The sequence below is a fragment of the Mauremys mutica genome, chromosome 3, assembly GCF_020497125.1.
Source record: "Mauremys mutica isolate MM-2020 ecotype Southern chromosome 3, ASM2049712v1, whole genome shotgun sequence".
NCBI lineage: Eukaryota > Metazoa > Chordata > Testudines > Geoemydidae > Mauremys > Mauremys mutica.
In genome coordinates, this window is record NC_059074.1 from 98,184,445 (window position 1) to 98,200,166 (window position 15,722).

General features: G+C 38.6%; 1 protein-coding gene across 1 annotated transcript in view; it reads right to left on the bottom strand.

The window, feature by feature from the left end:
* Positions 1 to 713: 713 nt before the first annotated feature.
* LOC123366657 (vesicular inhibitory amino acid transporter-like) overlaps positions 714 to 15,722 on the bottom strand; it is a 31,268-nt gene continuing 16,259 nt past the window's right edge. Inside the window, exon 2 of the mRNA XM_045010303.1 lies at positions 714 to 1,865. Coding sequence (XP_044866238.1) covers positions 714 to 1,865 — 1,152 coding nt within the window. The remainder of the gene's footprint in view (positions 1,866 to 15,722) is intronic.

Below are 15,722 nucleotides of genomic sequence, written 5' to 3' on the forward strand. Positions count from 1 at the left end.
TTCTTCTTTCAAATAATTACTTTAATTCCTAACTTAGCATAGCTTTAGTATAATAAGAGATGTATTCATTAAAGTACCCTGACTAGATTGCTTCCTATCATGATGACTTTTCACTAAAGTGAAATACATTGCAATGCTGATCTCTTTATTAAGCTAATATCTTTTAAAATTAAAGACGATGGCAAGTTATACCGGATGTTAACTATGTGTCTGTTTGTTGAACTTGATTTACTTCATTTCAGCTTTTAATTTAGTCAGATAAAATAAAAAGTTCAAAGAAATTGTCTGCCTAATACAGAAAGTGAACTGCAGATTAACTTCTTCATTCTAATAGTAAGACATCTTGTAATCAAACCAATAGGATAATTGCATTGCAGGGGAAGGAATCTTAGAAACTGACTTCCAGGAAAACTGCACTGATTAGCTAGAACAGATATACTCATAAATAACTGTGAATTAAAAGTGGGAATGGTCTATTAAAAGTGCTTCTGTTTTTCTTGTTAATGTTGAACGTGAGAGCAGATGAAACTCTCATTTCAATTCAATGACAAAATATTTCAATTGTAAACCAAGTTGTTTTTCTTTCTTTTCTCATTTTAAAAACAAGTAATAGTTCTTATATTAAAACAAACTTGAAAGTCTCTGCTGTATGATATATTAATTTTGGAATTGCATTCGCAAGAGTATATTATCAGATTTTCAAGATGGCCTTTCTACATTCTTCCAACTGCTTCAATCAGCCCTTTTATTGAGCAGACTATACCCGCTAAGCTGCAAAGGAAACCCACAATAAAAAGCGAAATGGCTGCACATTTCTCCAAGAACACTAACTTTCCCCATTTAAGTTTTAAGTGGAAAAGAGAAGGAAGAAGAAAAGTCATAGCAGCACCTGTTACACTGCCTGTTAAACCCATCAGCAGAGCAAAATGTGGTATGAACATGGCCATCAGCAGAGTGAACAAGAGGGCCAAGCCTCTTAAAACTACAATAAACAGAGGGTCTCTGTAATTAGAACGATTACTGCTAGATATGCAAGTATGCAGTATTTCTGTGACTGCAAAAAAGGGCAGTGGGTAGGACAGAAGAGCCTTGGCTAAGAAGCACAAATTCACCAGGGTTTTCAGGGATGATGGCAGGTTGTCAGTAATAACTTCCTTTGTCTCTTCACCCCAGGTCAGGAATGCAGTCAGTGCAAAGGCTGTCTTGAAGAGACAAGCAAAAAAGTGAGTCCAGTTCAACATACAGCTAAATTCCTTTGGGTTTTTCATGTTCCCTTCAAGAGTAGGAAGAAATATTTGTGAAGTGTAACTGAAAATGATCACCCCCACTGAGACCAGGAAATCCTCAAACTCAATGGAGAGTCTAAATCTTGTCCAAGACCACTGATGTATTTGTGTCAGACAGTAACTCATCACTATGAAGATGATAATGAAATGGACTAAGGAGCACAGCAGGCTGAGTTTGGAAACAATGCTTAGAGTTTTGATAAACACACAAGGCAGCAATGTTACAAACGCAATTACAGACCAAGTTTTCTCCGTCACTCGTAAATATGGAAAACTATGTGACAGCAAGTTCCCACTAACAACCAGATACAAAATGCAGGTCATGATCAGTTCCATCACCTGGGTCACATTGACAACTATGCCGCCTAGTCTGGGAAATCGCTTTTTACAGCAGGCATTAGCAATGTCTTCATATGTGTCTCTCACTCTTATGAGGTGCCCATCTTCATTTTCTTCGTACAAGCAAGCGATTAGAATTTTGCCAGTATAGCAGCAGAACATTGCAGCCAGGATAATAAGAAACAGCCCACTGTATCCACTGTGGAGAAGAGCATATGGCAATCCTAGAACAAAAATTCCCTAGAGAGAGAAAGAAAGAAAAGATAGGACAAAAAACCTTGAGGCAAAATGTTTACTAGAAGCAACACTTTCAAACTTGCATCTGTTGAGTATCACCTTTTCCATGGTGGGAGAATTCTAAATAACAATAGCAAAAAAAGTGTATGTTTAGGATAAATGAAGTTATCAGCAGAAATAACTGCTCGCCCAGACACACATGTACTGATAAGCTAAGAAAGAGAGAATGCAAGCAAATGGTAGAGACGAGTTCCTGTTTAATATTTAATGCTGATGTGATTAGGAGCATATTTTAAAAGGCTCATCGGCAGTTATTCAGTCAACATGCATATTAATGGAGCAGGTTCAATAATAAAATCAAACAGCTGTAGCAGCTGCTGTATAAATTTCATCCAAATATTAAAATAGTATCTTAGGCAAATCCAATAATGACACGCGGCTTTGGTTTAAAGATTATACGGGGTCATAGTTAAGTCATCTGGAAATAAAATGCCATTAGTGTTTGAATGGGTTACTTCTGCAGCAGTCTGAAACCTTATGGGTTCTTTGCTGTTGTATTCATTCCTGAAGTGAACACTCTTGTAGCTGAATGGCTAGAAAGTTTGGCCTTATTAATATGTCTAAAAATGTATGGTGGGTATACACATACTTTTCTTTGAACATTTTCTCAGAGGAATTGGATTATATTAGTTTTATCCAATGCACAGTCCCACACTTCAGTTTCATGAAACACCATGTTCATTGTCTTTTGCAAATGTGTTTTTATTGCTTTTTAATTCAGATCTATTCAAAACTACAAATTCTTGAACCCAATAGGCATGCATACAAAAGATTCAGTTTAAGCTAAACGGAATCCCTGACATTTCTCTTTTTTCCCAGGTGGCAAAGTTGAAGATATACAATGTACATTTGTCACACTCTCATCAGTGTTGTGTGTTCTTGGTAATTAAAATAAAATAGAAGGGAAGCAAAATAAAGCTAAATTCATTACATTATTTTATATTATGTCTTACAGCATTATAGGTGAGAGTAAAATGTAAGTATTAACACATTTAACCAGGCACGGTGGCCCAAATCATGAGATCCTTGCTTAGAGTCATGTGCCATCAATGAGGCTATATGCAAAGTAATCAGATTAAATCTCATGGTTTGCAAATGCTTAAATATATGCTTAACGTTACTCACATGTGTAGTCTCATTGTGTACAATTAATCAGACATATAAGTGTTTATATGATCAGGGTCTTCATTTGTGCTCAGCATGAGTAAAAGTGGCAGAATATGTGCCTCATTATTTACATAGGACCTAATTCTGTCACTCTTATTCAGTTTGTGTGGTAATTTACTCAGTGATTACGTTGAGAGTAAGATATTACTCAAAATGAGTAAGAGTAGTGTAATTGGGCCTTTGCACCCAGATTCTCAAAGGTGTTTAGGAGCCAACTGCCTTTGGAATCAATGGGAGTTAAGCATCTAAATATCTTTTGAAGATCGGGGCCTTAGTCCTTACTCAGGCCAGCTCCTGTGGATTTCAGTGGGAATTTTAAAGACCTCAGGATTAGGTCCATCATGAGGTTTAGGTGGGATAAGAACAACTTGTATGTTATTTGTAAGGGGAAAAGGTAGAAAAGAGAAGGTAAGTACAGCTCTAGATAAGAGGTTCAGGGATAGGGGAGAAGAGAAACTAATGGTAAACTATTGAAAGTAATACAAGGCGATCTCCTTCTCGTCTCCCAGCCATAAACTAACATATATTGTAAGTCAATGACTACAGGAGACAGTCAACAAAGGAGAAAGATGGGCAGCCAACAACTTACAATGGAATCTTTACACTAAGTTACTAAGCAAGTTAGATCACTGATTTTGTGCACCAGTGGTATTTGTTTTACTTGACTTTACTGTAGGTACAGAGACCTCTAAAGTACAATTGAATTAAGACTGCAGGATTACTCTTAAAACATGGGTACAATTAAGGATGTATTTAACTGTGTATGCATTACATCTCTTATTATTGCTCAGACTGTTGATTACACTTTACTTGGGGTGAGGGGGGGAGAGTGTTTTTAAGTCTTTGGGAAAGCCATTTTATTGAAGTATTGTAATGTTTGATCACCTGTTCATCCCACTCTTCACAGTCACCAGGACTTTCCAAAGCCAGACAGTGACTGTAGTCAGTGTCTTAATTCAGTTCTTTTCAGGTTCTTATATAGTCCTCATTACCATAGTACCTGAGCAACTTCCAGAAGCACATTGAGCAACACGATTAGAATCCCTTATGTATATTTAACACACATTCTTTGGAAATGTCCAAAGCTTCCCCCATTTCTGGTCACTACTCATCTTTATTGAAAAGACTACAAATCTGGCTATCCACAAAATGCAAAAGGTGCATGTGCAACAGCATCTTTTGAGAGCATGCCCCTTTCTGGTCCATGCTTTTTATTGAGTGCTGCAGGTCAGGCACTTCCTTGACTATGAAAACAATCTACAGGGATTGCCCCAATACCAGAATGGGTCTGATAACATCTTAAAGAAACCATGTTCATAAGAAAATCAGTAGAAGAATCTAGACATGGAGGCATTTTTTGTATCAGCATGCAGGCAATGCTGTTTCCTTAGTTCATTAGTGTGTAATAAGCTTATCTCTTTTCTTCTGCATTCATAGTATTTTTTTTTTAAATTATGGAATCCCAAGGTGCAGTTGGGAGTTTCAAGCATATCTGCTGACCCAAAAAGATGACAATATAATTAAGCCACAGGTAGGTATCAGAACAGGCCTTCCCAACACAATAGCTTCTCCTCTGCTGAATTTAGTCCATTAACATTTATATAACTCTCCTTATCCCAGACTAAAGCATAAGTCTTTCAGACAACATTATCACATCCCACAGCCACTGACAGCCTCTCCCCATAGTTATCTGTTTTCTTTTATTTAACTGTTACTTTAATCAGAGCATGGCATAACTAACTTCTAAGATGCCCTTGCTATTTATTTATATCTGATGATTTTTCTTTGGTTGCTAACTTGGGACACAGTTGTGACCAAGGCCACATTTTTCTGTTTTCTGAACTCAGGCCTAATTACTCTTTGGAAAAACTGGCAGAACAGATACACAGAAATAATATCAGGATTTGGATAAACTGTCTACTCTTTTTTAAAATAATCCACAAAAGGTTGCCAATTCAGTGTACCTTGAAGCTAGATTGGAGTTGATAAATGGAAGTTTAGACTGAACATTTCCACAGTAAGACAAGTTTTTCTCCCCAATTGATAGTGTCCGAACTCCCGCTTTTGCTTTTATTTTTTAAATGTATGATTACGGATGATGATGCTCAGAGACTCAGGGACTTACTGTTCCTTTAGCATCCTCTTGATAACGGAGAACAGCAAGCCTCTAGCCTCCTGGCCATAACTGGCTGTGTAGTCTTTTCAGTACAGATGATGATTAGTAACCAGATATGAGCGTTTGGGATACTTCCATAATGTATGTGTTAAAATAAAAAGTGGCACTGCCTCCATTGTCTCTCCAGAATCTGTTTTATTACTGACATTCCTTTTAAAAAACATTTTCACCAGTGTCCTTTGGCAGCAGGGTGTCAGTTTTTTACCATACGTCCAAAAGAGTTAATGATGAAAAGTGAGAGTCCAAATAAAGCAGGATCTCAGCCTCAATCTCCTGTTCCTAACTCACTACAAGTGATAATTACTGCAAGGACACTTTCTACATGTCATCAAGTTTAAAAATAGGAGTTTCAAAGGAAAAGATAGCTCCAGTAAGCACTTTTTCAATGACAATGTCATATAACCGCAGAGATAGCAGGCAAGATTCTCTGATTTGTTAAGGCTGTTTCATTGTAAAGCAACCTGAAAAAGCTTAACTTGTCCATGGAAGATTCCTCCCACATAAATAAAACCTCACATGGTGTAAGGGTGTTGTAACAGCTCCTATGCTACCGTACTTCCCAGACACCCATATAGGGGTTGAGTCTAATGGAAGGGAAGGGGGTTAGTGTATCTCGAAACCCTGGTGATCATTGGCTGTTGTAATGGGGCCATAGGCAGATAGGCATAAAGTGGAATACACACTGCGGTTTAGACTGGCGATTAGACAGCCTTTGCAACAAGGACCAGCAAAAGTTGATTAAAGCAAGGGAGCATGGGGAACTCAGAACTCAGCCCCCCAGCTAGGGGCCATCAGCTCAGCCAGAGCATTCCCATCAGGAAGCAGACAGATCTCCCAGCCACCCCCAGAGGCACCAACCCAGTCACAGTTCCCTGCCAAGTCCAGGACAAGTAGTAGCCAGGGTCAGAGTTAGCTGGATGCCAGTCCAAAGAGATGACAGAGTCAAGCAGGAGCATGGCAATCCTACAGCTTATTCAATGCTGCAAACCTGTCAGGCATTAGTTCTGCTCACTAGTTTGCCCTAGTCAGTTATGGAAATAAGGTGATACATATTCACCAAATATACAAATTAGTGTTATGTCATTTAAAGAAACTCTCCAGATTTCTGAATTTCCAGCCTTAACAGGGCTTTGTCATGCATGTCATACCGACTACTTAATTTTACAAGCCATTTCAGCCTATAAGGTACCACACCCCTGTAAAAACAAAGCAGTATCCCTCATAGGGAGGGTAACCTGGCAGAAAGAGAAGAGACCAAATCATGCTAGGAAGAGAATGAAGTGAGAAAGGAACAAAAAGAATGATGTAAAAAATTGGTTCAACCTTAGGGCTAAATTAAACGAAAAAATAAAGTAGGAAGTGAAGTAAGTACAAATAAATGGATAAATTAGTTAGTAACAGGTGCTCAGAATATCAGCTGTATTGGCTTAATATCAGAATAGATGGCAAAAAGGCCAGAATGCTATGAAGGTGCTAGGTTAACTCTAATAAATCGTCCATTTGCAAATATTATATAGAAGTAGCATAATAGGCTAATCCTAATATTTCTGCAACCATATACTTGGGTGTCTATGTGAATCTGGGTTAGGCATCTCCTTGGAAGGGCAGGGGGATGAACCTATGAACCCCCCCCCCAACATACTGTCATACAATGCTAGATTAAGTTGTTTAGGGCTATCACCTCAGATATGTTATTTTTCCTGTATTTACACAAACATACACTTCCGCACTATTTATATTAAAATATAGATAAGCGCTTATTTGAACCAGAGCTAGGTTTTGAAATACAGCAAATCCCTTAACCTTGTGCAGTTAGAACAGAGCCATTTGCAATAGTACCTGGGTTTGTTTTGTTTTCTTAGCCTCTTCAACAACCTACTTGGACATATCAGTGGCTTTCGCATCATCATTGTAGAGGGACTTGTGGTTTTCTATTTTATTTTTAATTTTTAAACAGTAACTTCAACAGCATCACGTCACACAACTTGAATTTAGCCTTCCTGTTCTTTAGTTTGTTTTAAATAGGGATGAAGGCTGCTCTGCAACTCTGGATCTCCAAAATGATGTCTGAGAAAAGAAACTCAGGGCACTAGCAATTTTAAATTTAGCTCTGTAAAGAAAAAATATAAGTACACATTTTCTATGCTGGTATTTCAAGAATTTAATTCTGGCCTTAGCTTGCATTATTTGTGACTCAGAAACCTGTCTGAGTGATAACTGTGCCCATTGGAAATAATAGCAGAAAGAGCATTTTTATGTAGTCCTCTCTCAAGCTTCCAGAGATTCATTTCCCCCCAAGCTTTTAAGGCCAGAAGGACCCATTAGATCATTTAGTCCAACGGTTTTCAACCTTTTTTCATTTACAGATCTCTAAAAATTTCCAATGGAGGTGCAGACCCCTTTGTAAATCTTAGACATAGAGTGCGGACCCCACAAATTGAAAACCACTGATCTAGTCTGACTCCTCTGTAACAAAGGCTATAGAACCTAGTTACTCCTGTAATGAGCCCAATAACTTGTATTGACTAAAGTATACTCCCAGAAAGGCATCCATGCTTGATGGGAAGATAGCCAGAGATGGAGAATCCACCATTTCCTTAGTAGTTTGTCCCAATGGTTAATCACTCTCACTATTAAAAATGTCTGCCTTATTTCCAACATGATTTTTTCTGGCTTAACTTCTAGCCATTAGTTCTTGCTAAAGTATGGAGCCTGTTTAGTGTCCGCTGTTTTCTCCCCATAAAGATACTATACACCACCTCTCCATTTTCTTTCTGATAAACACCGGACCGGCTCTAGGCACCAGCAAACCAAGCACGTGCTTGGGGCAGCACAATTCCAGGGGTGGCATTCTGGGAGGCTTTTTTTTTTTTTTGCTTCGGCAGTTGTGCTCTGTGAGTGGTTTTTTTTTTTTTTTTTGCTTGGGGCAGCAAAAAAACTAGAGCCGGCCCTGGCTAAACAGATTGCGTGTTTTTACTCTTCTCTCCAGCCCTCATATCATTACAGTGTCTATTCTCTTCACCTTCTCCAATTTTTCAACATCCTTTTTGAAATGTGGACACCAGAACTACAGACAGTATTCTAGTATCAGTCTTACCAATGGCTACATATAGAAGTAAAATCACTCTGTAGTCTTCTCTTTATACCTCCAGGCTTTGCATTAGCTCTTTTTGCCACAACATCACAATGGGAGCTCATATTTAGTTGTTTGTCCACTATGACACCTAAATCCTTTTTAAAGTCACTGAATCACACGATACAATCCCCCATGCTGTAGGTGTGGCCTGCATTCTTGGTTCCTAGATGCATAACTTTGCATATGACTGTATCAAAACACGTTTTGTCTGAGTGGGCCCAGTTTACCACGAAATCCAGATTGTTCTGTACTGCCCTGTCCTTATCATTATTACCACTCTGCTAATCTTTGTCACCAGTCATTTTATATTTACCTCTAGGTCATTGGTAAAATATTGAATGGCATTGGGCCTGGTACTGATCCTTGCATAACCCCACTAGAAACACCCCATTCAAGATGAATCCACATTGACAACTACTTTTAGAGATCTATTAGTTAGCCAGTTCTTAATCCATTGATTGTGTGCTTTATTGGTATTGTACAGTGCTAATCTTTTAATCAGAATGTTGTGCATTACCAAGTCAAAAGCCTGACAAAAGTCAAAGTATATTACATCTACAGTTATCTTTATCAGTCCAACTTGTCATCGCATCAAAAAATGAAAGCAGGTTTGTTTGATGAGCTGTTTTCCATGTTTCTAGCCTTTAATTCTGTATTGATTGAATACTATAGCAGCTTTTCCATTATTTTGCCTAGAATCATTCCATCCCATTTACCCTTTTTGAATACAGGCAGGATATTAGCAGTCTTCCAGCTTTTTGAAATTTCTCCATTATGTCAAGATTTATTACATATATTATTGTTTTTTATTTATTTATATTACCGTTGTGCCTAGAGTCTCTATCGTGAACCAGGAATGTGCTAGGTATTCTGCAAACACAGGACAAAACAATGACCCCATCCCCAAGGAGTATACAATCTTTACTCATCAGCAGACCACAGGTTTCCTCAGCCAATTGCCCCTTCACTTTCTTGCTGAACAAGGATAGACTTTTAGTTATTTTCTTGTGTGCGGAATTGTGGCTTTCTAACCATCTAATAAAGTCTTCTTAAACAATTCTCACTTTTAATTCACATTTTTCTGTCGACATTTTGCTTCCCAATCATTTTTGCTATTAATTTTCATCAGCTTTGGGGAATTAGCCCTTTGGAAGTACCAGGAATATATATTTGATTGTTTGAGACTGTCCTCTGTTTGCCCATAATGAATGTAATCGGAGCCAATGATTAATTCATCTTCATGTATCATAATGAGGTCCAGAATTGAATTACCTCACACTGGGTGCTACACCCGTTGTGTTAGAAAATTACCAAATGTCATTTTTAGAAACTCTAATGTTGTTCTACTACTGGTTGCATGAGATCTCTGGAATGTCCCTCAAACTGAAGTCCCTCATAACAGCACAGGTTTCTTTAAACACTTTACAGAGAAGCTCTTAAGAAGCAACTCATCCTGTTCTCTGGTTTGATTCAGTGGTCTATAACAGCCCCCACCAGTATCCTTTCTGGGTTTAGTTACTGGGAATATTGATTCATAAGCATTATTCTGATTTATCAATAACTCTGAAACAGGTAATGGTGTCTTTAATATAGAGTGTCCTCCTTCCACATAAACACACACACACCACTTCTTTTACCCACTCTAACCTTCCTAAACTGGCTGTAATCAGTGATTTTAACATTCCAGTCATGTGACTCAGTAATGTCAATTATATCAAATTTCTTCTCATCAATGAGAATTTCCAATTGCTCTTGCTTGTTACCATACTCTTAGCACTGGTATTTAAGCAGCTGAAAAACATGTCGTCACATTCTTTGCCACCTCAGTTCAATTTGTCCATGACACACTGAGTTTGAGTTTGAAAACACAAGGAGCAGTTCTCCACAACCTCAGTTTGTTCCTGGCTGGTATAATCTTATGGATGAATCCAGCTTTTTTTAATAATAATTGAAAGACTTATTATGGGAGTTTAATTAGACCCTTAATTCCTAGCAATATCCCATTTTTTTCCTGGTATTTCTGCTCTCAGTCAGTACAAGCCTGCTTCCAGTTTCAGGGAGGAAAGTGACACAGGTGTTTATTCTGTGATTAATGCCTGCAATTACTTCATGTACTGAGAGAACTTTGTTCAGAACTGTTGGTCTGTCAATCCTTCAGTTTATGTAAACAGGTACAGATTGTGATGAGGCAGATAGACTGCTTGGAATGGTATTGGAGGATATTGAGGGAAATAAGCTGCTTGGTCTGCATTCATTGTAAAATGTGTACGTCCATTTGCTTGATACAATAATCACTGAGTTCACTCTTACTTCCATGAATAGCCAGGATTATTTGTGAGAGTCTCCACTGAGATTAAAAGGGGGAGGGGGAGAAAGAAAATGTCTCAACAAGAAGTGATAGCTGCTGTTAAATGCGAGAACTTCTCTCCACCAAAAAAGTATGCTGGTTTTAAATATTTGTTCTAAAATTGAAATAATATGCTCGTGGCTTAATGCTGCATGATTTCATGGAAAATGCTAGTGGTGCAAAAGTTCCCAGTTTTCTGTCAGAATATACTGAATCCCACAAAATATAATGTGCAAGCAAATTACTTGTTAAGGAGAATACATTGTTTCCCTTAGTCCCAGAGGAGAAGGCAGGCACAGTAGATACTGTAGCTAAAGGAATTTGAGAAATGGTATTATGCATTGCATATGGAAGCAGGGAAAAGAGAATAAAGAGGAAGGTAAATTACACCCATAACAGCCATCACTTTTGAAAGTGGTATCACTGTCCACTCATCTGATTCAAATTCATCAGTTCATAATATACTTATATAATAATGGATAGGAATAATATAACATTACAGTTATATGCCTTTCATCCAGAAGGTTCCCAAAGTACTTCATAGACTGAACCAAATCCTCTCTAGCCACTACTGTGAGGAGGAAGATGGATGTTGCCAGGTATATCCTCCACTCTAGGTACCATGCTGGCCTGGACAGGAATCAGCATGGGCTATTGAGTGCATCATAAAGGTTAGCTGGCTGGATATAGTGCATAGCTACAGCCCATGCTGCTCCATTTCCCAGCACAGCCCCCCCACTAAGGGCACCCCTCAGTAGAAACCTGTCCTGGCCAGCATGATCCCTAGAGCAGAGGATATACTGGCAGCATCCCTCTTCCTCCTCGCAGCACCAGCTAGAGAGAGTTTGGTCCAGTCTGTAAAGTACTTTGGGAATCATCTGTATGAAAAGCATATAGCTGTAAAGTTATTTTGTTCCCATTAATTATTATTAAAGTGTTTTGTGAATTGATAAGTCAGTATGCACTGCCATGGTTGCTACATCTCTTCTGGAATGCTAGGGAAAGATCTGGCTGTGCAATTTCAATAGGGAAGGGCAGAAGCGCTCTATTCCCTCTTCTCCTTCTCCCCCCTCAGACCTCAAAGGGCAGGAGCTCACCCACCACTAAATACAGCCACCTCTGAAATAAAACACAGCAGCTGTTCTTACTCTACACAGTTTTAGGATAAGAAAATATGGAGTGAGAGCAGCTGCTCTAAATTGAGTTTGCAAATGAGTTATATGCCCAGTGTTGGGCCTCTTCCTTCAACAAGCAACAAAAAAGTCATATTGGCATCAAAATTGGTAGGTTATATCTGGGGCCAACATGGAATATTTTAACAATATTTTGGGGGCAGGGATAGCTTAGTGGTTTGAGCATTGGCCTGCTAAACCCAGGGTTATGAGTTCAATCCTTGAGGAGGCCACTTAGGGATCTGGGGCAAAAATTGGTCCTGCTAGTGAAGGCAGGGGGCTGGACTCAATGACTTTTCAAGGTCCCTTCCAGTTCTAGGAGATTGGTATATCTTCAGTTATTATCTTTATTACCTTTTTTTAACAAAATGAACATCCTAAAATAAAGAGGGGAAAAATAATCAGTAAACAGGAAAGAAATACAACTTAGTTTAATGGACTCCCTAGCTGAGATCTAACACTCAGTGCCAAAGTAGAGGGCTTTTTTTCTTTTAATATTTTTTTTAAAACTAATTTCAGGGGACAACAAATGATCAAACAGGAATGGTAATGAGGGTTACAGAGCTATAAGCAGGGACTCTGGGTTGCGGAGCATCTACTTTATAAAAGTTATTACCTTTTGAATTTGGAATGTTATGTACTGCCAGCTCTGGCATATGGTACATCAAATATCTGCTGAAGACTTAGGCTTGCTTTAAAAAATAAAAAAGTCTCAAGTCAAAGTACACTTAGAACATAGGTCTTTCAGGCAGGAACTGTCTTTTCATCTTTGGTGTAGAGTGCCAGAGGTAACATGGTCATGATCCCTGGCTGGGGTCTGTAGGTAATACTATAATACAAATCCTACTACTTCTAAAACAATCACTGTGGAGTCTTGTCAATTAAAAAAGAGAATTAAGAACATAAGAATGGCCATATCAATCAGAGCAATGGTCCATCCAGCCCAGTATCCTGTCTTCTGACAGTGGCTAGTGCCAGATGTTTCAGAGGAACTGAACAGAACAGGGCAATCTAGTGACTGATCCACCCCCTATCATCCAATCCCAGCTTCTAGAGCAGTGGCTCTCACCTTTCCAGACTACAGTACCCTTTTGAGTCTGATTTGTCTTGAGTACCCATAAGTTTCACCTCACTTAAAAACTACTTGCTTACAAAATCATACATAAAAATACAAAAGTGTCACAGCACAGCATTAATGAAAAATTGCTTACTTTCTCATTTTCCATATAATTACAAAATAAATCAATTGGAATATAAATATTGTTCTTACAGTTTAGTGTTTATATAGAGAGCAGTATAAACAAGTAAGTGTCTGTATGAAATTTTAGTTTGTACTGACTTCGCTAGTGCTTTTTAGATAGCCTGTTGTAAAACTAGACAAATATCTAGATGAGTTGATGTACCATCTGGAAGACCTCTGCATACCCCTGATTGAGAACCACTGTTCTAGAGGATTAGGGACACCCAGAGGATGGGGTTGCATCCCTGACCATTTTAGCTAATAGCCATTGATGAACTATCCTCCATAAATTTATCTAATTCTTTTTTGCACCCAGTTATACCTTTGGCCTTCACAACATCCTCTGGCAATGAGTTCCACAGGTTGACTGTGCACTGTGTGAAGAAGTACTTCTTTTTTAAACTTTCTGATTATTAATTTCATTGGGTGACTCCTGGTTCTTGTATTAAGTGAAGGGGTAAGTAGAAATTTCTTATTCATTTTCTTCACGCCATTCATGATTTTATAGACCTCCATCATATCGCCCCTTACTCATCTTTTTTCTAAGCTGAACAGCCCCAGCCCTTTTAAGCTTTCCTCATATGGAAGCTGTTCCATACACCTTAATCATTTTTTTTGCCCTTCTCTATACTTTTTCCAATTCCAATATACCTTTTTTTGTGATGAGTTGACCAGAACTACATGCAGTGTTTAATGTGTGGGTGTACCATGGATTTATGTAGTGGCATTATGATATTTTCTGTCATATTATCTATCCTTTTCCTAATGGTTCCTAACTTTCTGTGACATTTTTTGATTGCCACTGAACATTGAGCAGATGTTTTCAGAGAACTATCCACAATGATTCCAAGATCTCTTTCTTGCGTGATAACAGCTAATTTAGACCCCATCATTTTATGTGTAGAATTGGGATTGTTTTCTAATGTGTATTACTTTGCATTAATCAACATTGAATTTCATCTGCCATGTTGCCCAGTCACCCAGTTTTGTGAGATCCTTTTGTAACTCTTTATAGTCAGCTTTGGACTTAACTATCTTGGGTAACTTTGTATCATCTGCAATCTTTGCTACCTCACTGTTTACCCCTTTTCCCAGATCATTTATGAATATGTTGGACAGCACTAGTCCTGGTACAAATTCTTGGGGGACCCCGCTATTTACCTCTCACTTTTTGTCCACATGGCTGTTGTCCCTTCAAACAATTTTAATAGATTGGTGAGGCATGATTTCCCTTTACAAAAGCTGTGTTGACTCTTCCCTAACATATTGTGTTGATCTATGTGTCTGGTAATTCTGTTCTTTACTATAGTTTCAACCAATTTGCTTGGTACTGAAGTTAGGCTTACTGACTTGTAATTACAAGAATCATCTCTGGAGCCTTCAAAAAAATTGGCATTAATGCAGCTATCCTCCAGTCATCTGATGCAGAGGCTGATTTAAGTGAGAGGTTACATAACACAGTTAGTAGTTCCTCAGTTTCATACTGGAGTTCCTTCAGATCTCTTGGGGGAACACTATCTGGTCCTGGTGATTTGTTACTGTTTAATTAATCAATTTGTTCCAAAACCTCCTCTACTGACACCTCAGTCTGGAACAGTTCCTCAGATTTTTCACCTAAAAAGAATGGCTCAGGTGTGGGGATCTCCCTCATAATCTCTGCAGTGAAGGCTGATGTAAAGAATTCATTTAGCTTCTCTGCAATGGCCTTGTGTTCCTTGAGAGCTCCTGTACCACCTTGATTGTCCAGTAGCCCCACTGATTGTTTAGCAGGCTTCCTGAATCTGATAGTATTTGTATCTTTTGCTAGTTGCTCTTCAAATTCTTTTTTGCCTTGCCTAATAATACTTTTACACTTGACTTGCCAGAGTTTATGTTCCTTGCAATTCACCTCAGTAGGATTTTACTTACAATTTTTAAAAGATGCCTTTTTTTTGTCTTTAGCTGTCTTTTGTACTCTGTTTAGCCATGATGGTATTTTTTTTTTATCCTCTTGCTGTTTTTAAAAAATCTGGGGTATACATACAGTTTGAGCCTGTATTCTGGTGTTTTAACATTTTTTAATGCAACTTTCAGGCATTTCACTCTTGTGACTATTCCTTTTAATTTCCATTTAACTAGCCTCCTCTTTTTTGTGTAGTTCCACTTTTTGAAGTTAAATGCTATGGTGGGGGGTTTCACTGGTATTTCCCCCCTGTGATGGGGTGTCCACCCCACACAAGGCTTGAAGGGGTTAAAATGGCCAAGGGGGCCTAATAACCATCTAGGCTTCTCCTGGAGGAAGAGACGGGGAGTAATGAGGGAGCTCAGCTGGATAGGAACAGGAGGGCCTGTATAAAGTTCTGTAGCTGAGAGTAGAAGCAGGCTGCAGAAAGAGAGACGCTCAGTTACTGTCAAGGTGAGACGACAAAGTAGAAAGTAGCCCAGGGATACAGTAGTAAGGGATAAGATTGTGCTGACCTTGACTGCTATTTGTAGGGTCCCTGAGCTGGAACCCAGTGGCATGGTTAAGGTTGCAATGAAAGAGAAGACTTAGATGCATGCAATATCCTTAGAGGGCCAAGC